Source organism: Pseudoliparis swirei, chromosome 11, assembly GCF_029220125.1.
Source record: "Pseudoliparis swirei isolate HS2019 ecotype Mariana Trench chromosome 11, NWPU_hadal_v1, whole genome shotgun sequence".
Lineage (NCBI taxonomy): Eukaryota > Metazoa > Chordata > Actinopteri > Perciformes > Liparidae > Pseudoliparis > Pseudoliparis swirei.
Window position 1 is genome coordinate 1,902,171 of NC_079398.1, and position 27,618 is coordinate 1,929,788.

At 44.7% G+C, this 27,618-nt stretch overlaps 2 protein-coding genes across 2 annotated transcripts in view; one reads left to right on the top strand and one right to left on the bottom strand.

The window, feature by feature from the left end:
• The window catches only part of bahd1 (bromo adjacent homology domain containing 1), a 32,294-nt gene extending 14,106 nt beyond the window's left edge, over positions 1-18,188 (top strand). The window contains exons 2-7 of the mRNA XM_056425896.1: positions 2,667-4,431; positions 8,746-9,155; positions 9,825-9,984; positions 12,166-12,245; positions 13,983-14,074; positions 14,323-18,188. Of these exons, the coding sequence (XP_056281871.1) occupies positions 2,799-4,431; positions 8,746-9,155; positions 9,825-9,984; positions 12,166-12,245; positions 13,983-14,074; positions 14,323-14,515 (2,568 nt within the window). The 5' untranslated portion in view covers positions 2,667-2,798 and the 3' untranslated portion in view covers positions 14,516-18,188. The remainder of the gene's footprint in view (positions 1-2,666; positions 4,432-8,745; positions 9,156-9,824; positions 9,985-12,165; positions 12,246-13,982; positions 14,075-14,322) is intronic.
• A 3,479-nt stretch (positions 18,189-21,667) lies between these two features.
• Positions 21,668-26,872, bottom strand: prlh2r (prolactin releasing hormone 2 receptor; the record flags this gene model as incomplete). Its single annotated transcript, XM_056426643.1, has 2 exons — positions 21,668-24,713; positions 25,907-26,872. Coding segments are annotated over 2 exons (1,293 nt in total), but the record flags the coding sequence as incomplete, so codon positions are not given.
• Positions 26,873-27,618: the final 746 nt, after the last annotated feature.

Below are 27,618 nucleotides of genomic sequence, written 5' to 3' on the forward strand. Positions count from 1 at the left end.
TTGTTGGTAGTGGTGAAGAGGTCAAGTGGAAATGGCTGTATCACCACGAGTTGTAATGAAAACAGCGCCACCTATCGTATCGGATATGACATGCTTTCAAAGGCCAATGATTCGAATTACTCACTGCCATGTATATTGGGATAACAGCAGATCCCCCAAAAGATAGCAGTCCGACTAAAGTAGGGCTGCAACAACGAATCGATAAAAATCGTTTATTAAAATAGTTGGCAACGAATTTCATTATCGATTCGTTGTGTCGCGCGATTATTACGGCGCTCAATAAGTCACGAGTATAAACAAAGTTGAGTTGAGCGCAGAGCGGCGCAGGAGAAACAAGAGCGAGAGGGCGAGGAGAGACGGAACGCTGCGTTGTGAGAGCCAATCAGCGCTGAGCTGCTCCTCTGTTGATGAATCTAATTGGCTGCTGCTGCTCACGTGGCGCTGGATGCGGAAGTCATTCACGTAGTCGGAGACATTCACGGAGCTGAGTGCGCTGCGCGTGCAGACAACATTTAACGGAGCAGCGCGTGCGCTCTGATCGCTCTTTTAATGAAGTATCGATACTAAAAATATGCTAAATCACATCGTTTTTAAAGTACGGGTACTTTGTTAGTATCGCTACACCGTGCAGCGTGACAGCAGTAGATGTAGCGGACTAACATTCAAGCTAACCTAACTTCCCAAACGCTGTGGACATCTGAACGCTGATTGGCTGAGACGCGACACGTCTCATCAAAGATGTTTTATTGCGAAGAGCACCACTTCACATTTTGTCCGCGTCTCACTGCAATCTCAACGGCAGCGGGCCAGGTGAAAAAAATAATAAATCGGAACGCGTCTCTGATATTGTTCAGGGGGCCACATGGGGACCACTGCTCAGGAGAGGAAAGCTGTCAGTCTGTTTGTGACGGTTCATCACCATGGTGACCAGTGAACAGGTTCATCACCATGGTGACCAGTGAACAGGGTTCATCCACATGCTGACCAGTGGGTCTCCAGGACCTTTCCATGACTTTAAACCAAATTTCCATGATTAAACATTTTGTGAAAACTCTGTCTATACGTGACAAAGTGAGACGATGTAGTATTTAAAATAACAATGAGAATTCCAAAGCATACCGTATATATACCGTGTAAATTAACATTTGAATAAAACAAATTTGCATTACTTTTCCAAATATTTTGGGATTTTATTTTTTTCAACTACTTTTCTAGGCCTGCTAATAGCCATTTAAAAATTCCATGACTTTTCCAGGTTTTCCATGACCGTACGGACCCTGTTTTGAATAAAGGGTTGAAAATTAAAGTTTTTTTGTTTCTTAAATCCGATTAATCGATAAAATAATCAACCGATTAATCGATTATCAAAATAATCGTTAGTTGTAGCCCTAGACTAAAGCAAGATTCGAATTATACCATCATGTAAACGCATTGAGTGGAAGCCGAGATTCAGTTTTCTGAGAGACTAAGTGTTCTTAAGAGCTCAATGGTTTTCTCGCTGAAGAGTCACTTAATAAAAAAATTAATAAAAACAGGTCCCTTGCTGACTTAGTTCTTGTAGGTCAAGTGGCATAATTGTGTTTCAGGGCTGATGATCCACCTCTTCATGCTACACGCTGTCGTTAAAGGTCGCCGGCAGATTGACCTTAGGAGCTTTCAAGGTTTTCTCCTAAGCGGCGCGTCTTTTGTGTCGAGGGAGTCGAAAGACTCGCGTGAAAGGCAGAGGATCGTAAAGCGTCTGCGTCTTCCACCACAAAGTTGCTGGAGGTGCCGTGATGTACCGGGCAGCAGGCTGTTGACATGGAAACTGAAGAGGCTGTTGTTCGATGCGTGTAAAGCTTCAATTCATGAGTCATTTGATCACACCGTTTGTTTTTGTGTCTTTGCATTTTGGAGAATGACTCCTTAATAACGTACCTCACGGGGATCTAAAAGAGTGCGCTGACCCTTTTACCTTGGAGACGCAAGAGATGCACTCCCTCAACGTGAATCGGTCTCTTCATGTTTAATGTCGCAGCGACTCTTTGATGAACCCCAGTGCCATGCGCATCGGTGACAGGCTGTGGCCGCGGTCGGACGTAAATCGGTGTGGAATCGTGAATTACGGATCCAAATCGCTTTTAAAAGCAGCCGTCATATCAAACATTAAATGCATCGCCTAAACTGTTTATGGGCCGTGTTTCTGTGTTTCATCAGTGAGTCGAGGCTTGTAATATTGAGCTCCTTGTGTATCGTGCGAGTCATTAATGTCTTTCGAGCTCACGGAGCTTTAAATGATCTTTATTGACGAAGCAAAAAGGCAATATTTGTATGTATTTATTTAGCTGCGATACTGAATCAACCCATGCACCAGATATGGCACAAAGAGCACATCTTAAGCGAAGACCAAGCCGACAAATGGGGAAGAGGTTGGAGTCCATGCGGCCTCAGGCAGAACGCGTCATGTGCTCTTTATCGCAGTTCATCTTCTGTCTTGTGTGTGCTGTGTATTTGCATGTCAAGGAGAAGGGCTTTCTCAGTGATCCTATTCTCTGGGGATCTGGACAGCAAACTAAATAAAACCGATTGTTGAATAATGCATCAAAAGATGCCCTTTGGTTTCATTAATTCGCTCTCAGATTGTCTGTCTTCCTGTGGCTTTAAATGTCCAATCTGTGTCTCCTCAGAGAGTGCATGGACCCTGGCGATGACCCGCGATGACGCCCGCTGAAGGGTCTCTCTGAGCTCCGACCCGCCGTCGTAGCGCCGCCGTGGATGAGGAGGAGGCGGCGGTGGCTCTGCCCCCGGACGCCGTGACAATGGTGAAAGCTCAGCGGAGCCAGCCTGCGAAAAGTGGGAAGCCCCGGAAGGAGAAGGGAAGCAAGGAGAAAGGAGGTGGTGTGAAAAAAGGGAAGGAGAGAAAAAATGAGTCGAGAGGAAGGAAATTGAAGGATAAAAAAGAGTCGCATCGACCTCGAAAGAAGACCCTGGCAGAGGGTGATGGAGAAGCGCTGGACTGTCGCGTCCTGCTCACCCGTCTGGAGGAGAAACGAGTTGAGGGCAAAGAAAAGGATGCGCCGAAATCTGGCAAAAAAAAGAAGGTTAAAGTCAAGAAGAAGCCGCCGTCCAGCTCCAGTCCAAGAAGGACCAAATCTGGATTGAAGAAAACGCCCACAGCCAATCGGCAATCACCGGAACCAAAAATCAACCAATCTGACGCCTTACTCGTGTTCCCCGCACCCGTCTTTGAGCCCCGCCGGCGGAGGATGGCCTCGCTCAACGCCGAGGCGGTCAACAGCTTGCTGCTCTACAGAAACGATTCTCTGGCGTCGAATCACACAAAGAAACGGCGGCAGCCTTCCAGTGAAGATAAAGCTCGAGACAGTGTCGCTAAAACCGAACACAGAGGTCAGAAAACCAAAAAGGTTTCTCCGCGAGGGAAAGCGGACCCAAAGGAAAGACCTAAGAAACAGAGGCGGTCGGCGGCGGCGGCTCCGGACATCGACTGGTCGGCGTTGTTCGCTCCGACGCCTCGGCGCCAAGCGGGCCTCACCGCGGCCACGCTGCTCAGACTCACGAGCTCCCAGTACGGAGCCAGGCGGCAGAAGAAGGCGGAGCCCAAGCCGGCGAGCGGGAGTGAAGCGGCGGCCGCGACTCGGGGCGAGATGAGCGGCAAACCGGGACAGGGAGCCGCGCCGCCGACCAAAAGAACAACGCGGCCCGGACACGCGGACCAACTCAAGCACACGAAGCCGGGCGCAGAGGGTCCGGCTCACTCCCGGCTGGACTCGGCCATCCAGGGCTGCTGTCGGTTGTGTAAAAGCGAGACGTTGGATCCGGAGTGGAAGGACGGCGCGAGACGACGGGAGTGTCTGAAACACGAGCTCCATCGGGGCTTCTGCTTGAAGGCGATCAAAAAGGAGCGGGTGGAGGCGGACGCGTCCTCCTGCTACTGCTGCTCCCAGGAGAGGTGCGTCGAGTACTGCCACCGGCTGGCCCTGTTCCTGGGGGACGAGGCCTTCAAGGGGCCCGAGGACGGCACCATGTTCCACCACCACCACCACCACCACCACCACCATCACCACCACCACCTTCAGCCGCCTCACGCCGTCACCCACCCGGCGGCCATCAGCATCGGCCCGCACGGCTACACCCGTTTCCCCGGCTACTACGTCCACTTCAGCCACCCGGACGCCCCGCCCTCTCCCGGCCCACCCCTCGCTCTGTGCCCAAAGAGCGGCAAGAGGCCCACGCTGCTCCCCGGCGCCGGTCCGCCGCCCTCGGGGATTACCCACCCGGTGTACTGCTGCACCTCGTTGGAGGCGTGCTACGGAGAGCCCTGCGGGGTCAACGGCTACTCGTCCTACGCCGGTGTGATTCCAGCCATCGCCAGAGGAGGGCGCTCCTTCAGCCCCGCGGACTGCAGCACATGTAACCACGGCATCAACAGAGGTGAGCAGACGGAGGATTGATTTTGCTAGATTTACTCTTTGTCAACCGACAGCCGAGTGTTCGAATAGAGTCAACGAGATTAGTTGATGCACTGTCTTTCTGTCTCGATGGTACTTATGTAACAGCACTCCTCAAGGGCCCCAGACGTCAGGAATAAGGGACGCAGAGTGCCCATTATCTTTTCATCTCTGAACCCTAATAGGATGTGTGTGTGTGTGTGTGTTTGTGTGTGTATCTATAGCTGCTGCAGAGTAAAGTTTGGCAGTGATGTACCACGAATGGACCTTAAAGTGGCCATTGTTAAGATGTCCTGGGTGATTTAGAATTTGTATCCGAGTGAAAACTGGATTTTGGTTTTCGTCGTCTGTCTTGTTGTTGATGCATGAGCCTCGCGTTTTGAGAATTTGTGTATACAGAGGAGAAAAACTGCAATCCTGCATTTTTATCCCTGGAATACTGCAAATATTATATATATATATATATATTGCACCATTATGTTACGTACCCTTCATTAATAGACAGTGACTTAACAGGCGTAATATTTTTTTAATCAAAATCTCAGAGATTGACGCTTACAGTGCATCACAAAACAACATTTTACAGCCCAATAAATCAATGAAGAACAAGTAACAAAGCAAAATCAATCCTGTTTTATTTTGATCCGTCTTTGAGCGATGTGATTCCATTCTATGTTTTCTAGGTTCACGGTTTTCCGTAATGTAGCGTTAGACGTTCACTGCATGATAAATGGCAACATCTTCCTTCATCTCCTTGCCTCCAGTTTGTAACTGAGGCTTATTGTTATTCATTTGGAGATGTAGTCACTTGAGAGAGCTTCCCGCAGAGCCACCGTTTAGTTTCACAGGCTGAGCTCCCAACGACAAGGAAACTGAGCGTTTGTGTAATGTGTGACATCCCTGACCCCTTTAAGGAAGATGGAAGGATTTTTCCGACTAGGTTTTCATACAAAACATGAGCTCGGCTCTCTATAGTTCTTTGGTTAGTTTGTATGCAGTGTCGTCGTCGTCGACCCCCCCTCCCACTCCTGCCCCACCCCCCACCCTCTAATCCGGTCGCCACAGCAGTACAATGTGCTGAGAATAGCTATTATGTTAGGCATTTTTAATCTCCCATTTTGGAATGCCACTTGAGTGGGAGGGAACAAAACAAAAAATCCGATAAAGGGCAAGACCTCTTTTGTCTCGGTCTGGATGCGAGCGGCCGGACAGTGACTGCCTTTGCAGCTGATCGTACGAGCTCCAATGTCAGCAGTCAGGGAAACGTCTGAGTCAGAGATGTGAACCGGAACAGGAGAACTCTTCATGATGTCTGCAGCACAAGAACACATGTGAGTGGATGGTGAGAAACACCTGAATGTGACCTCAAAGCAGCACACACTGCTCTCTCTCTCCCCCCTCTTTCTCCCCCCCCCTCTCTCTGTCTCTCTCTCTGTCTCTCTCTCTGTCTCTCCCTCTGTCTCTCCCTCTGTCTCTCTCTGTCTCTCCCTCTTTCTCCCTCTGTCTCTCTCTCTTTCTCCCTCTGTCTCCCTCTGTCTCTCTCTCTCCCTCTGTCTCTCTCTGTCTCTCTCTGTCTCTCTGTCTCTCCCTCTCTCTCTCTCTTTCTCCCTCTGTCTCTCTCTCTGTGTCTCTCTCTGTCTCTCTCTCTCTGTGTCTCTCTCTGTCTCTCTCTCTTTCTCCCTCTGTCTCCCTCTGTCTCTCTCTCTGTGTCTCTCTCTGTCTCTGTCTGTCTCTCTCTCCCTCTGTCTCCCTCTGTGTCTCTCTCTGTCTCTCTCTCTGTCTCCCTCTGTCTCTCTCTCTGTCTCTCTCTCTTTCTCCCTCTGTCTCCCTCTGTCTCTCTCTCTGTCTCCCTCTGTCTCTCTGTGTCTCTCTCTGTCTCTCTCTCTGTCTCTCTCTCTGTCTCTGTCTCTCTCTCTGTGTCTCTCTCTGTCTCTCTCTCTGTCTCCCTCTGTCTCTCTCTCTGTGTCTCTCTCTGTGTCTCTCTCTGTCTCTCTCTCTGTCTCTGTCTCTCTCTCTCTCCCTCTGTCTCTCTCTCTCCCTCTGTCTCTCTCTCCCTCTGTCTCTCTCTCTCTCTGTCTCCCTCTCTGTCTCTCCCTCTCTGTCTCTCTCTGTGTCTCTCTCTGTCTCTCTCTGTCTCTCTCTCTGTCTCCCTCTGTCTCTCTCTCGCTCTCTCTCTGTCACCCTCTGTCTCTCCCTCTGTCTCTGTCTCCCTCTCTGTCTCCCTCTGTCTCTCTCTCTCTCTGTCTCTCTGTGTCTCTCTCTCTGTGTGTGTGTGTGTGTGGTCTCCAACAACTAAAACCAGGTCAGGCCGAGCCTCTTTTCGACAACAGCACTGACAGGTTTTCACTATTAGATTTCTGTTGACATTTGTCACAGGAGGACAAGCACAGGTGTAAATAATAGAATGAATGACGGCTTCGTTCCATTGATCTGCTCATCCTGGTCGTGTGCTTGTTGCCTGTCGTGGCGTACTGGGTCACATGAATAGAACAGAGCGATGGTGAATATTATTCACAACACCTGTGGTTTCGTGTCAAACACAGGTGTTTTTTCCCTTTCCTGCCTGATTAGACCTCTTCTCGGTCCTGAATGGGCCAGTGTAATTTAGGTTTGATTGACGTCGCCCTCACCCTCCTGTGATTTTTGCTGCACACGGTCAGCCTGGTCTCCTGAGTTGAATTCAATAATTAAATGCCATGTCAGTTTTTAAGACAGACAAAAGCACACATAAAAGATATAGCAAAACCAGTTACTTCGACATTTAAACATAAATACATAAACCGATTGGCTAATTCTTCTGCATAATAATGTCATCCGATCTTGTACCCATTTTTTTCCCTCTCAAAGGCATAACCCACCCCTCTTACGACTTGTTGCCCTGGTTGGTCGGGCTGGTTAGGTTGAGGCGTGAGGAGTGAGAAGCAGTCATGTAGGAAAACATATTGCAACTGGGAAGCTTCGATGACATTTTGGATAATAATAATTGGTCACGTACAGAAAATGTGGTTTTACAAAATCTCACTATGTAGTTTTGTTGTGTTTAAAAAAAAAACATTTTAATATCTTGTCACAATGTTAACCATGTGTTTTAAAACCGCTAGTCAAAGAGGATTATGTTTATCTCGAATTGTAATTGAGAATGCTGTTTAGTTGTATGGGAACATCATTTTGTAAGAGACATCCACCCGAGCACAGGTCTGAGGAGCCGAGTGGAAACACCTCCGCGGGCTTCAGATTATACGAGGATTAAATCCCAGTTTAGTAAATGTGGCAGAAATATTCAGATGATTACTTCAAGGGACGCAAGTGTTTCTTCACAAAACAAAAACTGGTTTCAAAAGCAATGAAATGCACCTGTGTGAATTCTATACCACCAGGAGCTTTGTTCTTCACACCAGTAGAAGTACACGCGTATTAGCAGCCAAATGTACTTAAAGCACAAGGCGTTAAGCTAACCGCTGGGGTTTCACGACTGTGGACGCAGCATTTTAATGTTGAGGTTGAGCCATCTTGAGCCACATTATAGTCCTCAATATATCAGAATTTATGAGGTCAGTAAAGGTTTCGCACATAAAACCTTAATTTGCAGTCACTATTAACCAGCTGTCAAATAAATGTGGAGTATAAAATAAAATGTTCCCTCTGCAATGTCGTATAAATCTGCATAACAGTGGAAGTACTCGAGTAAAGTCCAAGTAACATAAATAATTTTGATACGTATGAGATGCATACACAGTGGTCCCCAAACTAAGGCCCAGGGTCCGGATTCGGCCCGTTTCCACATTTGGCCCGGCCCCCTGAACAATACCAGAGACGCATTGTGATTTTCTTTTCAGTCTGGCCACGCAAATCCTAGACTAGCCGCTGTCAAATAGAACGGAATTAGTTATTAGTTATTTGGTTATTATTTATTTCACAAAGTGTTATTTATTTCCTGACTTTTTTTTCTGTAAAGATCCCGGAAAGGGTTATTAATATTTGGTTATGTGGCTTTCTGGAAAACGATAAATGTTTATTTAGACACCCCTAAGATCGTCACACTATTTCTGTTACAAACTGACCCCCCCCCCCCCCCCCCATCAGAGAAGGGAAAAGTTATGTGGCCCTCACAGGAACAAGTTTGGGGACCCCTGTTCCTCCACATCCATGTGCTGCTTCAGTGGAACTAACGGCAGCAGAGTGTGGCTCGTGTCTCTGTTGCGTAACCTTGTGAAAGGTTGTTGATCACTGCAGCTGCTCCTTCGAGCGCCGTCTGCCACTCGACTTGATTACGTTGCCCGTTTGGTTTCTTCCACAGACGATTACCCATCAACCCTCAACGACCATCGCAGTGCGTCCTCCATCCCCATCTCGCCCGGCCCCAGGACCCTCACTGGCTGCCCCGTTCCCACTGTGCCTCCAGCCGGCCAATCGGCGCCCCACGTTCAAACCCCCCTGTCCGAACCCAGCCAACCGCAGCCTCCGCCGCAGGTGGCGAAGGACTGTCCCCAGATCGCCAAGTCGCCCAGAGGGTCGAGGTCTGGCGCGCGTGGCACCGGCGGCATCGGCGCGGCTGTCTCCCCTCTGAGCAGAAACAAGAAGCAGAAGCTCGCCGCGGCCGCCGTCAGAGGGCGGACGGTTGCCAAGCAGCCGAAGAACGGACGCCAAAAATCCACCAATGGCTGGCAGCCAGTTGGCCTGCCCTTTCAGAAGGAGGTCTTCTCTGTGGTACGTAGAGAAAGTCGCGCCGGTGCTTCTTCATGCAGCCGTGACGGTGCTGCTTGTCGTGCGATGTCATTTCACCTGTCGGAGGAGAGTTTGGGATGATTCGTCACACCTGCATCGTCGTCACATTTAAAGCTGGTTCGCTGTATTTTGAGTCCAAACACCTGACGCTTTTCTGTTGAGATGCGATTCAATTCAGATTATTACCGTCGCATTGAAAATGCGGAAGGTAATGTTTTGATCGCCGTGTATTTGTATGCGTGTTATTCACATAAGTCAAAAAGTATTGAACCGAATCGCATTAAATTTGGTGGGATGATTGGTTATTATCCGGGGACCATTTGATTCGATTTTGGGATCGATTGGGTCAAAGGTCAAGGTCATGAAAAGGTCAAAATCTTCTTTTTACCATAGCGCGGTCAATTTGTATCCAATTGGCATGCAACTAATGCCAAAATGTTCATAATGCAATGCCCAATCTTGTGATATGCGAAGGTATGCGCTCTACCGAGTGCCCGTTCTAGTTTAATATAAGCCAATATCGGCAGTTCCGAATTTCCCTCAGAAGTCGTTCAATACAAATCACATCCTGGAGCTGTTTAGTCCGCGGCCCCTCGCATCCCTTCGGTCTCTGGCTGCTTGAGGAGTGTTTCCTGCTGCCTGTGTTCCCAGGGAGAGGAGGCCCTGGTGCTGAGGAAGTGTTTCGAGGGAGTCCAGAGGGACGGGGACCTGATCCGGGTCAGAGACACTGTTCTGCTGAAGTCCGGACCGAGGAAGAAGTCTCTGCCTTACGTGGCCAAGATCTCGGCTCTGTGGGAGGAGCCCGAGTCAGGTAGGAGACCGACTGGACCCGGTGTTCACTGCCAGCGTGAGCAGGATGGATGTGGTGGTACCTGGAGCACTGAAGTGAACTGTGTGTTTTGTGTTTATCTTCAGGAGAGCTGATGATGAGTTTGTTTTGGTACTACCGTCCAGAACACACGCAGGGGGCCGCAATCCCAGTATACATTGTGTGGTGAGGTTTTACACCTTTAAAAAATAAATTAAAAAAATACTGGTTTCTGATTGGTTTGCAAGTGTCAGATGTCAAATCAAACACCGTCATGTGCACATCGTCAGTCAATCAGCGTGCACGCTTTATTAAACTGGAAATGTATGCTTCCTGCCATGTTATCCAAGTCTCTTAAGTGGAAAAATGGAAATAACATAAACTGACTTCTAAAACGTAATCCCTTTTTCAAAATGCGACTTTATATTTATGATTCATTTTTAAAGCGCCACGTCTTGAATAGGAACAAACGGGTTTCAGGGCGAGAACCGCAGACGAGGGGGAAGTTGGAAAGTACCGAGAAACAGATAAGGTATTGTTAGTTGTGGATTTGTTCTGAGATTAGTTGATGACAAGTAAAACATACAGTGACAACATTATCTTTTAAACACAGTGTCCTAATTCCTTTTTCTAATAGTGTTTTTCTGAAGGATATGAGGATTAGTTTGCAACCCAACATAACAATAAGGTTTTTAGCAATTATTTTTATGTCTCTTCCCATTAACTTCTTCCTATTTCTGCAACATGAGGTTGCTTTAAAATTATAACATTACAACTCAAGAAAAGTTTGAACATGTGTTTGAAAGAGGAGTGTATGAACCAACACACATACGCTGGCATCATGTGAGAGAGCAGCTTCTGTTTGCCTGCTTCTCATCGTCAGTAATCTCCCAAGGGACCAAGTTGCACTTTATTTAATCTCCAGAAACAATAAACCACATGAAGTCTGTCATTTCTCGGCTGCATTTACAAAGACAAACGCATCCGAGCAGCAGTGTGAGAACAGCAACAGGGCTTTGTCTCAGAGGAAGAACCATCTCGCTGCTGTGACTCCGTCTGAAGGGGAAGGCGAGGCACAAGTGCTCACGGACAATGAAGTTGTCTTTTAGAGTCTGAAGAGACGGTGTGCGGCATTAAGGGCGACTGTAATGCTAATTACCTTCGCATTCTGAGAATGCGGAAGGTAATGTTTTGAGCGCTGTGTATTTATTTGTATGCGTGTTATTCGCATAACTCAAAAAGTATTAAACCGAATCGCATGAAATTTGGTGGGATGATTGGTTATTATCCGGGGACCATTTGTTTAGATTTTGGGATCGATCGGGTCAAAGGTCAAGGTCATGAAAAGGTAAAAATCTTCTTTTTACCAATTTTTATCAATTGGCATGCAACTAATGCCAAAATGTTCATAATTCAATGCCCAATCTTGTGATATGAAGGTATGCGCTCTACCGAGTGCCCGTTACCGTCGCATTGAAAATGCGGAAGGTAATGTTTTGATCGCCGTATTTGTATGCGTGTTATTCACATAAGTCAAAAGTATTGAACCGAATCGCATTAAATTTGGTGGGATGATTGGTTATTATCCGGGGATCATTTGATTCGATTTTGGGATCGATTGGGTCAAAGGTCAAGGTCATGAAAAGGTAAAAATCTTTTTACCATAGCGCGGTAAATTTCTATCCAATTGGCATGCAACTAATGCCAAAATGTTCATAATTCAATGCCCAATCTTGTGATATGAAGGTATGCGCTCTACCGAGTGCCCGTTCTAGTTTAATATAAGCCAATATCGGCAGTTCAATTTCCTCAGAAGTCGTTCAATACAAATCACATCCTGGAGCTGTCTAGTCCGCGGCCCCTCGCATCCCTTCGGTCTCTGGCTGCTTGAGGAGTGTTTCCTGCTGCCTGTGTTCCCAGGGAGAGGAGGCCCTGGTGCTGAGGAAGTGTTTCGAGGGAGTCCAGAGGGACGGGGACCTGATCCGGGTCAGAGACACTGTTCTGCTGAAGTCCGGACCGAGGAAGAAGTCTCTGCCTTACGTGGCCAAGATCTCGGCTCTGTGGGAGGAGCCCGAGTCAGGTAGGAGACCGACTGGACCCGGTGTTCACTGCCAGCGTGAGCAGGATGGATGTGGTGGTACCTGGAGCACTGAAGTGAACTGTGTGTTTTGTGTTTATCTTCAGGAGAGCTGATGATGAGTTTGTTTTGGTACTACCGTCCAGAACACACGCAGGGGGGCCGCAATCCCAGTATACATTGTGAGGTGAGGTTTTACACCTTTTAAAAATAAATTAAAAAAATACTGGTTTCTGATTGGTTTGCAAGTGTCAGATGTCAAATCAAACACCGTCATGTGCACATCGTCAGTCAATCAGCGTGCACGCTTTATTAAACTGGAAATGTATGCTTCCTGCCATGTTATCCAAGTCTCTTAAGTGGAAAAATGGAAATAACATAAACTGACTTCTAAAACGTAATCCCTTTTTCAAAATGCGACTTTATATTTATGATTCATTTTTAAAGCGCCACGTCTTGAATAGGAACAAACGGGTTTCAGGGCGAGAACCGCAGACGAGGGGGAAGTTGGAAAGTACCGAGAAACAGATAAGGTATTGTTAGTTGTGGATTTGTTCTGAGATTAGTTGATGACAAGTAAAACATACAGTGACAACATTATCTTTTAAACACAGTGTCCTAATTCCTTTTTCTAATAGTGTTTTTCTGAAGGATATGAGGATTAGTTTGCAACCCAACATAACAATAAGGTTTTTAGCAATTATTTTTGAGTCACTTTCCATTAATTTCTTCCTATTTCTGCAACATGAGGTTGCTTTAAAATTATAACATTACAACTCAAGAAAAGTTTGAACATGTGTTTGAAAGAGGAGTGTATGAACCAACACACATACGCTGGCATCATGTGAGAGAGCAGCTTCTGTTTGCCTGCTTCTCATCGTCAGTAATCTCCCAAGGGACCACGTTGCACTTTATTTAATCTCCAGAAACAATAAACCACATGAAGTCTGTCATTTCTCGGCTGCATTTACAAAGACAAACGCATCCGAGCAGCAGTGTGAGAACAGCAGCAGGGCTTTGTCTCAGAGGAAGAACCATCTCGCTGCTGTGACTCCGTCTGAAGGGGAAGGCGAGGCACAAGTGCTCACGGACAATGAAGTTGTCTTTTAGAGTCTGAAGAGACGGTGTGCGGCATTAAGGGCGACTGTAATGCTAATTACCTTCGCATTCTGAGAATGCGGAAGGTAATGTTTTGAGCGCTGTGTATTTATTTGTATGCGTGTTATTCGCATAACTCAAAAAGTATTAAACCGAATCGCATGAAATTTGGTGGGATGATTGGTTATTATCCGGGGACCATTTGTTTAGATTTTGGGATCGATCGGGTCAAAGGTCAAGGTCATGAAAAGGTAAAAATCTTCTTTTTACCAATTTTTATCCAATTGGCATGCAACTAATGCCAAAATGTTCATAATTCAATGCCCAATCTTGTGATATGCGAAGGTATGCGCTCTACCGAGTGCCCGTTCTAGTTTTTATGTGTTATTCACATAACTCAAAAAGTATTAACCGAATCGCATGCAATTTGGTGGGATGATTGGTTATAATCCGGGGACCATTTGATTAGATTTTGGGATCGATCAGGTCAAAGGTCAAGGTCATGAAAAGGTACCAAAAAAATGGCTGCGGCGAAGGTATGCGCTCTACCGAGTGCCAGTTCTAGTTATATGTGTTTTCTTCAGTGTGAAATCACCTAAAAACAATCGTCATGCAGTCCGCCGCCAAGTTCCTACGGTGGCACAGAGCGGACAAACCAAACGCCGGCTCTAGATGGGGCCGTTCACATCTTGTGCGACGTTTCGGTTTATTTTGTAATCAGCTAAATTGCGGCACGCTGCACATTTCAGGGATCAGTTGTTTCATTTTAAGTCTCGGTCGCTTGAGTTTTTTGTTGTTGACACGACTGAATCTTTCTTTCCCCCAGAATGAGATCTTTGCGTCTCGCCACCAGGATGTGAACAGTGTGGCCTGTATTGAAGACAAATGCTACGTCCTCACGCTGGCTCAGTATTGTCGGTAAGAGAGAACATTCCGCGGCGGCTTTTTCTCTGAAGTGTATTTCTTGCATGAACCATGTTCCCCTTTGAAAGATGACGTCGTCCCGCTGAGAAAAACCCCACAGGGCTGTTTTTGAAAAGCACGACGTTTAACATAAATAGCCGCCTGTCTTCCTGCTCGGTCGTCGGTGTGCTACCGTGAAACGGCTGTTTTTATAAACGCTCAAGTCGATTGAGTTTGACGTCCTGCATTTGTGCTTTGTCCAGATTTTGTGCCTTGGTAAAACGCCATAGCGAGGGCGTGCGCGACTGCGCCGCCGCCTTCGTGGTGCCGCCCAGCGTCGTCAACGCCATGCCCACCCACCACTGTGTGCCCGATGACGTCGACCCAGAGCTGGTGTGTTTCTGTCGACACGTCTATGACTTTCGCTTCGGGCGCCTCCTCAAGAACCTGCAGTAGCATCTGACGCCGCACGACGACCCATAACGCTCTTGGAAGTTGAGATAACGGTCGACTTCGATGGGCCACACGCACACCGACCTGCTGCGCGTGGGACGCGAGCCGGAAGCGTCGGATGAAGGATTGACGGACGAGCGTCGCTTGTTTATGAAATCTCTCGCTCGTACGTACACGCCGCACCTTTATTTGGTGAGAGTAACACCCTGACGTACAGCATCGAGGTTACGACGGCGGTGTCCCGGTGTTCATCGTACATGGCTCTGTGGTGTCGTAGCAGCCGTTTGGAGAACTCTGACCGTTCTCCGCTGTCGAAATTGCTCCCGTAGCTCTTAGAAACGTGACATTTGATCGGTGTGAAGAGAGGTTGATGTTACATGTGAATCACGTTCCCGTCGGACATCAGACGCTCCTCGTGTGTCTCAATGATGCGCCGTCGGTGAAGAAAACCGAAGGTGTTTTTTCGGCGTGTTCGGCAAGGACCGGCGTTGCTCCTTGAGAAGAGACAAAGAGATTGAATCACATTTGATATGAGATATATATTCTGCGTACAAATGAAGCTCTTGTGAACATCTGTGTTCAGGGTGTTTTAGGGAATAGTTTTTTTGTATATTTCTTTGCTATCTTGACAAAGGGTAGTGGAAGGGAATAATGCCACTCATGTCTGTACGGTTTAATAGAAAGTAGTGCCAGCAGTGCATCATTTAGCGAAGCTTATAGAGGCTCGAAGCGGGGCGGCCTGGCTCGCTGTTTTCAGTCTTCTTACTCAGCTGATCTCACTCACTGGCTGCGGGCCACAGCTCCATATTTACCAGACAGACGTGGGAGTCCCATCGAGATTATCGTCAAACTCTTGGCGAGAAAAGCAAATGCCCCAATTTTCCAACAAACGGTCCGATGATTTAACGTTTCCCTTTTCACGTGACTGTGATTGACCTGTGGGTCTGCGTCGTGAACTCTGACCACAGCTGTGAGGAGAGTCCAGGAGGTTTGTATTGCGACCGTTCGCCTTCGTTAAGACGAGCAAGTACAGGCACGGCGGACGACGAAAACGTGGATGATCTCTCGCTCCGCCCCTCTGGTTTCTCTGAGAGAGGTTTGAGTTTCATGCCACTAATTCACCTGAATGGTGATTTCCTAACGTAGTACAGACTCCACGAAGAAAGCACACTTCACTTAGTTTGATTTTGGAGTGTGAAGACGTCCAACGAGCCGAGCATTGACGAGGGTTTTTTCTGTCATGCCGACGCTGAGGAATATTTTACTTTCTCAAAGCTGATTGTCGGAGATGTCATGTCAGCTAACTGTATATTTGCATTTATATATCTGGATGAGTGTCTGTTCTGTTCGTGGCAGATGGCAGTTAGTCACCTACATCCTCATTTCTTCACCGATGAGATGGTGAGCAATGTATTCAGTGTAGCATTTAGAGCTGCTGGTGACGATGATGATGACGAGATGATGATGATCCATTCCTATGTTTGAGAGAAGATATGTATTTATTTCTGTACTGAGAAAATATAATTTATTTTCAAAAGATAATTTTAAAGAATAGAGTTCTAGGTGAGTGGCTTGTGTTCCTGACTATAAAGGAGGTCTCCCCTTCGCTGCACTGTCTAAGATAAAAACGTGCGAGTCCTTCGCAATAGTATTTCTGTGACTGATTGAGCTTGCTTGACCAATACAAGCCTATTCGATGTTGTGTTGAAGATGTTGAAAGTCCTCCAGGCAGATGTGAGGACACATTTGGAAGGATCTCAGAGAGAGTTTGAAGGACACCTGCTAACATGTGACCAGAGATGCTTAACCTGCAGGAGCCACGCGTCCCTTGGCCTCTCCCGGCTTCCTGCCATCCTCCCGTCACTCCTCCTAAGATGACAACGCTTTGCCTCTTCACCTTTTAAATGCCGAGTGCTACAATGATTTAAACCTACCTTGCCATTATCCTGTGCCCTTGATCTTGCTGCCTTATAGAACATTCCCAGCCTTTTCATTTCGAGATGTGTGCTGATATCTGCCTCGGGCGGTGAGGCTTCTTTCGCAGTGCGCCGATCTTGATTCCGAGATGCTGGAGAAGCATCTCCGGTCCATCGCATTCGTGGGGTCTTTTGTGAGATCTGAAAGGTAGAAATTATCCTGGATAAACACGTTGATTTTTAGCAAAAGTCTGACCAAATTTGTATTTCAAAGTGATCAGTTACAAATCTGTTCAACATTTGGGGAAATGCACTAAGTTCCTCCCTCGTGTCGAGTTAACTGACGAGATGGATACCAGTCGAAGCTCCAGAACCTGATCCGCCTCGCTGAGCGTAAAGACTGCAGCTCTGTCAGAAAAGGCAAAAATAATCCATCTCCCTGCCCCTCTAAAGCCTATTGGCTCATTAATTACGGTGTCTGTAATAATCCCATCTTTATGCTCAGCTGGGCTCACTGGCCGCTGGATGTCGCTTCATATTTAGCGTACAGACTACTCTCAACAACAGAGTGTATTCCCCTAAATATTGGGTTTGTAGTCGTGTGCTTCTTGAAGAACAGCGGCCTGCAGTCGGCGTCAATTCCGTCGGTTGGGATGAATTTCAGTCGTTCCAAAGTTTTTCACGGTGGATAGACAAAATCTCCAAATGTCTACAGAGGCTTTTCTAATCCACCTCGTCATCATAATCCAGCTCTCAGCTGTCTGTCTGAATTGGCATTATGTTCCAAACAAAAGACACGCGTTCCTGGCAGCTTCAAGCTGTGAGGAAATGGATTATGTGCATGAGCGTTTGAGAGGTTTTAAGTCGTTCTTCTGCTTTGAAACTATTTCAATCCTTCGCATCCGACATGTTTGAGGGTCCCAAGCGCTGTTCGACATGAACTGCAAACGATTTACAGCCACCTTAAACCCACAGGGGGTAGTTGATTTTAAAAAGATAGATTTTGGGTGGAGTACCACCCGAACACGCCCACATCCTGCCTACTTCTGCTTTACGTCTGGTACAGAGAGTCGATTACTTCCTGACTCCATGAGGCTGAACTGGAAAGAAAAGACTTGCCGTTTTTACCAAATCAAAGGTTTGCAAACGTTCTCCACCGATCGGAACATTTAATTGGACATTGATGGATGGTGGATGTACAATCCAACAAAGCAGAATTGGGTTTATTTGGTTTTATTTGGATCTTTAATTTAAAATCCCCCTGGAGGTTCTGGAGTAGAGATAGAAACCACACGCAGTACATGTTATGGCCTTAGGAATCACTCTGCAAACTAATTATGTCTAATCAAGATGTGTGATACTTATGTCTTAATTGGTCCTCTGTGCCTGTTCCCACTAACCCATATTTACTCTGAACGTGTTCCACGTAGAGAAGGACGAGCTGTTGTTCTCACCCACCTTCCAAATGCCTTTCATTGTTGCCGGACGATGCTGGTCTGATCTCGAATCACCACAAAGAGGTGCACCAAAAAGAGTAAGAGGGGAAGGTATCGAATCGTGAATTTTAATTTCATTCCCAGGTGTACAAAAAAAGTCTATACTTCTTCTGATGTGAATTTTATGTTTATATTCTTTGCATGGCATTTTTGGAAATACCTTGGAAATATTAACCACAGCACAGATTATTTGTATGGTTTCAAATGGACCTCTGTAATATAAGAAAAAATATTTACTTGTAATAAATAATATATGAGTTTGAACATGTGTTTGGAATCTTTTTTTTATGGCTTGTATTTCATTTAATTGGCAAAATACCCGAGCCAAGGAGAGAGCTGTAGTAATAGCGCTGGCCCACATGGGGGCTCACTCACACAATATATTTTGTATAAGTGATTGGTTTTATTAAATGCAGTCATCAGCGATCAGAACACTGATTAAAAAGTTTATTTTATTTTATTATTTATATATATATATATATGTTCAAATATTGCGTAACAAAAAATTTCTACAAAGGTTCGTGCAGGTCTGGACAGATATATCAGGGAGAAAAATATCTACATTACAAACTTAATGAGGTTTTTCAAGTGTTATCGCGACAATCAATCAAGTATCTATCATTTCCCTCAACTCCTCGTTTGTTTCTTTATAGGCAATTCAATTAGAAAGGTATAACTCCATTTGACAGTTTTTAAAAACTACATGTAAATCATCTTTATTTAAATTGAAATATAAAGTAAAAAACCCAAAGACAAATGATATTGCATCAAAATAAAAATGTGTTATCTTTTTATTAACTTGAGCCTTTCCCTTTGTTCTACTTTTCTAATCGATTCATCTCCACCTGGAATGAGATCGATCCCATTTATTCATGACACTAGATCATGACGTGAAAAACAAGAGTGTGAGCATCTTGGAATCACACACGATGAAACATAAATCATCTCACTTCAATAATCAGGCCTCTGCTGAATATGTATGAGGCCTGGAGCGCTACTGAGTCAGGTTGGAAGGTTTTAAATGGCACCTTAATCATTTGCATCTGAATCAGCCAGCGTGTGTGAGGAGAAAGTCAGAAAGAAGAGCAGCTGCTCCAATTCACCTGTGATTGGGAAGAGTGTGTTTGTGTGTGAGCTTTCTCAACGAGCTGTGCAGCGATTGCGTGTTTATGACTTTGCTTCTGTCGCTTCGTGAAGTCCTGGTCCAGTTTTCTGCAGTGTTGCAAGAGCAGAATCGACATGTCTTTTTAATCGACAATTTTAAATCTACTGTGCAGTAGAATTAAATTGTGGAATAAAATAATTTCCAATCACAAATGTGTGCGGCTACAAGTTGTGTCTCAATAAACAGTCGGAGCTTCACTACGCTGATGACGACCGAACACACCGAGTCTGACTTTGCCATACATCGTGTCGTCTATTGGATAAGTAATGGACATTGTTGCTGATGCAGGGCTCTCAAGTGTCACGCATTGAGCGTGAGACTAACGCATTTCGGTCTTAAGTCACGCACTCCCGCCACACATCGTATTTCTCACGCTGAAAAAAAACTCGGCTATTTAATGTTTTAATGTGCCGCAGCGCGCAAACATGAGCCGCGCTGCCCTCACCGTGGAGGAATCAAGCGCTCCCCTGGAGTTCTGCCGTGAGGAGCCACTTATATGCTGCTATAGGCTGCTATAGGCTTATAGCTGCCGGGGGACGTTTTAGGATGCACTGAGTACCTATCTCCTCTTTTTTCTCTCCTTAAGGATGAATTTTCATCTCTCAATCACACCTTACTAACTCTGCTTTCTCCCCGGAGTCCTTTTGACTTCACGTCTCATGGGGTCATCGGACCCTATGAGACGGCATAGATCCTATCTGCCTGATGGATCGTCTGGGTCGTGGAATTCCTGCTCATGACTACGCCACTGTCCTGTTGAGACTCCGCCCACTGTTGAGACTCCGCCCACTCCTCCTCCCCACCGCCATCTGCCTGATGGATCGTGGAATATGCCTACTATGAACTATTCATACACTCTGTCATATTCATTGAATGTATTTTAACTCTAAATCTGTCCTTCTGTACACATTACATCTATTGTATCTGTCCATCCTGGAGAGGGATCCTCCTCTGTTGCTCTCCTGCAGGTTTCTTCCCTTTTTTTCCCCCTGAAGGGTTATTTGGGAGTTTTTCCTGGTCCGATATGAGGTTTTGGGGCAGGGATGTCTATGTGTACAGATTGTAAAGCACTCCGAGACAAATTTGTAATTTGTGAAATTGGGCTATACAAATAAACTGAATTGAATTGAAATTATCAGCCAATCAAAAAAAAAGAAATGGGCCACACAATAGCCAATCAGAAAAAAAACCGTATCTGTTGTATCTGGGTAAGATTGAATCCAGCAACCAATGAAAATAAAGCATTCTGGAATTGCGCGCGACTGACTGATATACGAACATTTCGTTCTGGGGGGGGGGGGGGGGGGTGCTGATGGAAATGTCACTTGCCTGTCTTCAAAACTTGAGAGCCCTGCTGATGATATTAGAGGAGCAGTTAATATCTCCCGTTTGACCTCGTATTATTCAAAACAAGAAACCCTTTGAAATATCTTCACGATATATCATTAAGACGATTTCTTTTCAAGCTCAACATCCTCTATCAGTGATTTTTCAAGCAGTGTGACGCGGCACACTGGTGTCCCGTGAGAGATCGTCAGGTGTGCCGTGGGAAATGATCTAATATCACCTAATTACACGCGGACAATGCATTGTGGGATTTGTAGTATTATGGTGGTGCGTGTGATATAGGCCTACCGGCGGGCCAGCTATAATAGTAAATAGATTTTATCATGTGGGCCAAAGATAATTGATTCGCGGGCCGGTTGTGGCCCGCAGGCCGCGAGTTTGACTCATGTGCTGTACAACATCCAGCCTCTGGATGGCAGGCTTGTCACAGAGCAGTGTTGTGTTACTGTGAGTTATGCAAAAAGCAAAGTGGAAACAGTTGAACTATCCACTAAGATCTTTATCGATATCAAACACAACATAAATGCTGTGTATCATTGACAAATCACTGCCCTCAATCAGTACCTGAAATATACTCAATTAAATCCCCCAGATTTGTGCAGCTTCCCTTGAATTTATATGTTGAACACACAGTGTTTATTGCAGTATACAGGACTGTCTCAGAAAATTAGAATATTTTGATAACGTTCTTTATTTTCTGTAATGCAATTAAAAAAACAAAAATGTCATGCATTCTGGATTCATTACAAATCAACTGAAATATTGCAAGCCTTTTTTTTATTTTTATATTGCTGATTATGGCTTACAGCTTAAGAAAACTCTAAAATCCTATCTCATAAAATTTTAATATTTCCTCAGACCAAGTAAAAAAAAAAGATTTATAACAGCTGAGTGTTTGTCAAGGCTCAGGAAACCCTTGCAGGTGTTTCGAGTTAATTAGACAATTCAAGTGATTTGTTTAATACCCTACTAGTATACTTTTTCATGATATTCTAATATTTAGAGATAGGATATTTGAGTTTTCTTAAACTGTAAGCCATAATCAGCAATAAATCAGAATAAAAGGCTTGCAATATTTCAGTTGATTTGTAATGAATCCAGAATGCATGACATTTTTGTTTTTTTAATTGCATTACAGAAAATAAAGAACTTCATCACAATATTCTAATTTTCTGAGACAGTCCTGTATATAAATATATATATATTAAACACACACACATATATATTTTTTTTTTTATTTTTTTATATATACATATATTTATATATATATATATCTTTTTTATATACATATATATATATTCTGCACTAAACACTGTTTGTTAAATATCTAAATTCACATATTGGAAATGGTTTTGAGAAAAGGAAATTTTCCTTTAAATTCTCTTTTAGTATTGAAGAGCTATATTGTTCTATATTATGCATATCATGATCCTTAGGCCCAGCAAAGATTTGTGAGATGAGATGTGTTTCCCAGATGTTAATGCTCCATCCTCCTCATTAACGTTTTCTTTCTTCTAGAAACTTCTGCCTACAGTGCATCTATAGTGCCTCTTGAGTCTAGAGAGAAACAAAGCATTTCAAATGAAAGCCTGACAATTGTTTTTCTTCAGGTCAGAATGTCCTGCGTGGTTATTACACAATTATCTTGCTTGTTGCTTTTTTATTTGTACCACCAGCGAGAGTCAACGTCGCGACAACACCATTACCTTTTCTGTTGACATTGTTTTGGGATGTTTCACAGCTCTCAGTTCTTCTGAACATTACAAATGCATAGAGTTCAGAGGTCAGACCCAGGATACCGAGCGCCATCGTCTCTCCCGGATTTACACCCGAAGCAACCAACCACCTCCTCTTCCCTTCATCGACGCCACTGACGTTTGCATATCGAGACTTTGTTAAGCCTCTTTGTATTTTCATTTTAATAAGTTGTTTAAATAACTTTTTTCTGTAACAAATTTACCCTCAATGTCCCTGTTGGAGCTATTTATTTTGACATTTGTATTTTGTGTTATTGTAAAGCAATATTGATTATTCATTGCTGATTTAGGTTATATTTTGATTTGTCAGAAGAGCTTTTTTCTTATGATAGTTTTAGTTTAGTTCATTGTGATTGTTGTTTTAAATATATTTAATTTTAGGATTCACTGATTGGGTAACACTGGGCACATGTTGTTATACGTAGAGGTGTGTAGGCACAGGACCAGCATGCACCAGGGTGGCCAATGTTTTTTTTTTACCAGCATCAGCAAAGAGTGTCAGCGTTTTGTTTGTTCTTTTTGTTTATTTGGAAAATAAATGATCAGAATCAACATACCGAAATGGACATTAATTTCTTTTTGCCTGCGTCAACTCCGAAACCCACGGTACGTCAGAGGCAATTTGATTTGATTTCTAAGGACGAATGGCCTCTACAGTCCCATCATGAGAAAGCGAAAACTGGATTAAAAAACTTTAAGTATTCAGAGCCTTTGCTATACGCCAAAACTTTAGCTCAGGTGCCGCCCAATCGTTTGGTACAGATCAGGATTCAGGACTCACTGCTGAGGTGGCAGGTCAGGAGATGCTGAGAAACTGGTTTTGCTTGTGCGCATGTTTTCAGGTCAAAGTTCAGCGTCTTCCAGAGCTGCTCGGAGCTGTTGGTGCTCAAACACTCTGTCAGTAACATGAGTGACACAAGGTGCAGTTTGGGGAATTGCATTCAATCTATTGTCATTGCACAGAGTACAGGTACACATGCAACGAAATGTGTTCACTGCATTCAACCCATCCTTAGTTATTAAGGAGCAGTGGGCTGCAGTGATGCGCCCGGGAAGCACCTGAGGGTTCAGTGCCTTGCTCAAGGACACTTCGACTTGCAACTAAAGGGTAGAGCGGGGATCGAACCGACAACCTTGGGGTTGCAGGACGACCCCCCCTTACCCCACTGAGCTACAGCTACAGCCGGAATGTTTAATCCTGCATATTTTGTAAACAAATGTTTTTTTATTGTTTTTATTCGCAGAAAGAAATTGAATAGATTATCATTTTAATTTCCCTATTTATGAAATATTTCCTCTTTTTACTCTCTTTATAGTTTAACATATCCCAATGAACAACATAGATGACGGGTTGTTATTCTCTAACCATCTCAAAGTTGACATTTAATCACGCTGCAGATTTTGCAAACAGCATTGTGTTCTCCAAATGTCACAGCGGAGTGTGGGAAGCCTTCAGCGTCTCAGGGCCAAAGCCGTCGACAGAAACACAACATTCATTATCTCAGAAAGCTTTCATGTTCCCGTTTCATCACACAATGAATGGGGAGGGAATAGGGATTTAGATTAACGTGTTTATTGACTCAAATTCAACAAAATCGAAGAGAAAGCACATGTTAGACACCAATACAATTATCCAAATACACTATCAGTTAAAGTTGACCAGAATTATAATATTATACATAAACGTATAGAGAATTAGACATGCTCAAGAATATAAACTATTAGATGGAAAGACTACACATTTATTGTGTAGTTTTTAATAGATGAGAGCAAAACCACTGTTTAAAGTATATTTAATCCCAGTAGAATATTTTTCCGTGCAAAATAAACTTTCGATACATAAACCTCCACACATTTGTTTAAATTATAAATCTTTACACACGTATATCCTTTAAATCAAAGTGGATTTGTGTTTTTTACACCTGTAGAGATTCAGTGAAAGAGACCGCTGAGCCTTTTTTTCATTTCGGGCCGTGAAGTGTTTGATGTGTAAACCTTGCAACTCCACTTTGTCCGTTTCTTTATTTCAGTAAGCTTTAAATTAATGTGGCTTTGAACACTGACCATCAGATCAGTCCATTCAGATTAATAATGAAGTGAAGACGATACTGTAGAGTTGTTGTTTTAACCGTGGGCCTTTTGGAAAAAAGCCAGCAGATAAAATTCCTGTGCGTATTCAAAGCAAAACAAATATTACGCATAAATATCTTGAGAAATGACGTTATTCACAACAGCGCCTGCTAAATCTGCTGCGGTGATGGAGGCGTGGAGGCGCTGCATTCTGTGTGACATCGTACGGATGCTTGACCTCTGACCCCTGTCCTTTCCCAGTTTTCTCCTCCGGAACATGAAGTGGCTGCACAGATCGGAGAGGAACTTCTTGTGCAGTGAGGCATAAATAAAAGGGTTGTAGCAGGCGGAGCTCATGGCGAGCAGGTGAGTGGACACCTGGATGACGTTCACATAATTCTTCCCTAAAATGGAGAAGTCTGTGTCCAGGTCCCGGATCAGATTCACCACCTGTGAAGTTAGACAATGTTCAGCACTTATTCATAGGAAAAAGTTAATTAAAGTAATTAGTTCAAGAATTACATTATTTAGAAATGTGTTCATATAAGTATCACTTTGCTAATTTGAAACTTTTCATCGTGACTGAATATTTAGTTGGTTTGCTTTTTTTAAGCTAATTCGCTAATAAGATTTTAAAAACAAATCAACTGAACTAAAGAATCCGTCACAGCGGTATATGAGCAGTGACACTATGCACTGAACAAAGTGCGATTCATTTTAATTCATAGTGACACTTTGTTCACTGCTCATCCCGCTGTTACGGATTCTTTAGTTCATTAAAACCCTGCTGGTTCAAGCTGGTCATTCCAGTCTGGAGATTATGAGCTTTATTGCAGAGAATATGATGGATTGTTCCTCTTCCCTCATGTCTGTGCGATGAAAGCTACAGTAAGCTTCGCTTAGCTTGGCAGAAAAGAGGATAAACATTAAACAGAGAACATGTTTGATCTTGTTTGTGAAAATCAGAGTGTTAAAAAAGAACAGAGCGGAGACTTGGTCTCCCTTTGAATTCAAGACTTATTGAAGTAACTGCAATGGCCCAAAAGTAGCCCGACACATAAAGATCAACAGCAGTGAAGGAACCCTTTAGAATTATGATATCATCTCCCATTGTGTGCCTGTGTGTGTGTTGTGTGTGTGTGTGTGTGTTGGGTTTTAGAAAGCCTTACAGGCTAGAAGGGGGCGTGGGCCATTGTGTGTTGTATTTATGCACTAATACAATACAGCAGACACACCTGGCTATAATCTGCACTCTACTGTGTCGACTTTTCTTGTTACCTTCGCATTGAAAATGCGGAAGGTTATGTTTTGATCGCTGTGTATTTATTTGTATGCGTGTGTGTGTTATTCGCATAACTCAAAAAGTATTAAACCGAATCGCATGAAATTTGGTGGGATGATTGGTTATTATTCGGGGACCATTTGATTAGATTTTTGGATCGATCGGGTCAAAGGTCAAGGTCATGAAAAGGTCAACATCTTCTTTTTACCATAGTGCGGTCAATTTGTATCCAATTGGCATGCAACTAATGCCAACATGTGGCTGCGGCGAAGGGACGCGCTCTACCGAGTGCCCGTTCTAGTTTACTCACGTTCTTATGCATCCATATAATCACCGCTCTCTCTTTGCCACGCCTCTGTACCTGTAAGGGAAGCCATGAGAAGGCGAAGCAGAGGACGGACACCAGCAGCAGGCAGAAGGTCTTCCTCCTCCGTCTGCTCCATGTCGCCCTCGCAGATCTCAACTCCTGACACGCCATCAAGCCCGACGTGGTCCTCTGCTTCAGGTGGTAGGATATCGCGCAGTAGGAAATAGAGACAGCAGCCAGTGGGACAAAGTAGGAGAAGAGGAGAATGAAGCAGGAGTAGATGAGTCTTCCTCGCTCCTGGCCGTCCCAGAACTCCTCACAGACGTCCATCTGCAGCCCCGCAGAGCGCAGGTCCAGGTGGACGGTGTGGAGCGCCGTGGGTGTGGATAAAGCCAGAGAGGACAGCCAGATCAGGACCACCAGAGCCCAGCAGAACTGGCACCCTGCTCTTTTGCGGATGGGATAAGCCACGACCACGTAACGATCCACCGCGATGGCCATGAGGGACAGGCATCCGGCGTAGGCGGATGCGGACTGCATGACGGAGATGACGCAGCACATGTGGGCGCCGAACACCCATCCGCGCCGGTCAAAAGCGTAGGACGCGGTCAAGGGGACGCGGAAGACGCACATGACCAGGTCGACCAGTGCCAGGTTGCCGATGAGGAAGTTTGTGGTGGTGTGTCTTTTCTTGTTGCGCCAGATGAAGAAGAGCAGGAGAAGGTTGCCGGCGCAGGCGACCAGAACCACGGCCGCGTACAGAGGGATGAAGACGAACTTCAGGTCCGAGAGCAGGTCGAGGCCGGAAAAGGATGGGACTGAAAACGGGGAGGTGGAGAAGACGGGGCGAGAGGAGTTGCAGCAGGACGAGGAGAAGGTGAAGGAAGAGTCTGACGTGGATGGAGATGACGAAGAGGATGGAGTGGAAGAGTTCACCCGGGATCGGCTCGCTGCCTGCTGCCAGTCCATCGCTGCAGGAGCCACAATGAATAACAAACTATTACAAATCCGCAGCACATTTTACACATACGATACCTAATTGAACATCATACTTGCCGACAAATATTTGCAAAATATATCAAACAACAATTTTATTGAACCCAAAGTGATATTAACGTCATGCGTTATAGAGATAGAAACACATTAGTGTCGATCTTCAACACTTTGTAAGTCTATCTCATTAAGAAGCTGCAGGGCCTGGACTATAAATTCTCCCAAACTCCCATATATCTCTTTACTTCCATCCATCTCGTCTGCACATAATATCTTCCTTTCTTCTTCACTCTACAATTGTCGCCTTTTTATTTCTCTCTGCCTCGTAAAATATTCATCGCCAATCATCTGTCCAATCCATGGCTCTTTCTTTCTCTTTCGCCACATAAATAACATCCTGAACATCTGCTGAATCGTCCCACTGACGTCAATGCAATTATTATTGAATAGTAAAGAGATGTTATGTAGATTTTTTTTTTAACAGATGATTGAAAGATTGTTTCTTGTGTCTGACTTAAAGATTTGATTCATAAAAAAGAAACATGACAGCAAGGAAGAGATCATATCTACTAAATAAATGACCTTGCAACTAATTCAACTATATATTTACACAAATAGCAAAAAATCAGTATCTCCAAAACTAATTATGTCAGATTAGACAAATTCCAAAAAGTTAAAAAACAAATGTGAAAGCATCATCTGTAAATCAAAAGTCAACTGTAGAGCATGAATGAGTGTGTATTATTGTCTGACCACACCCCCTGTCATAATGT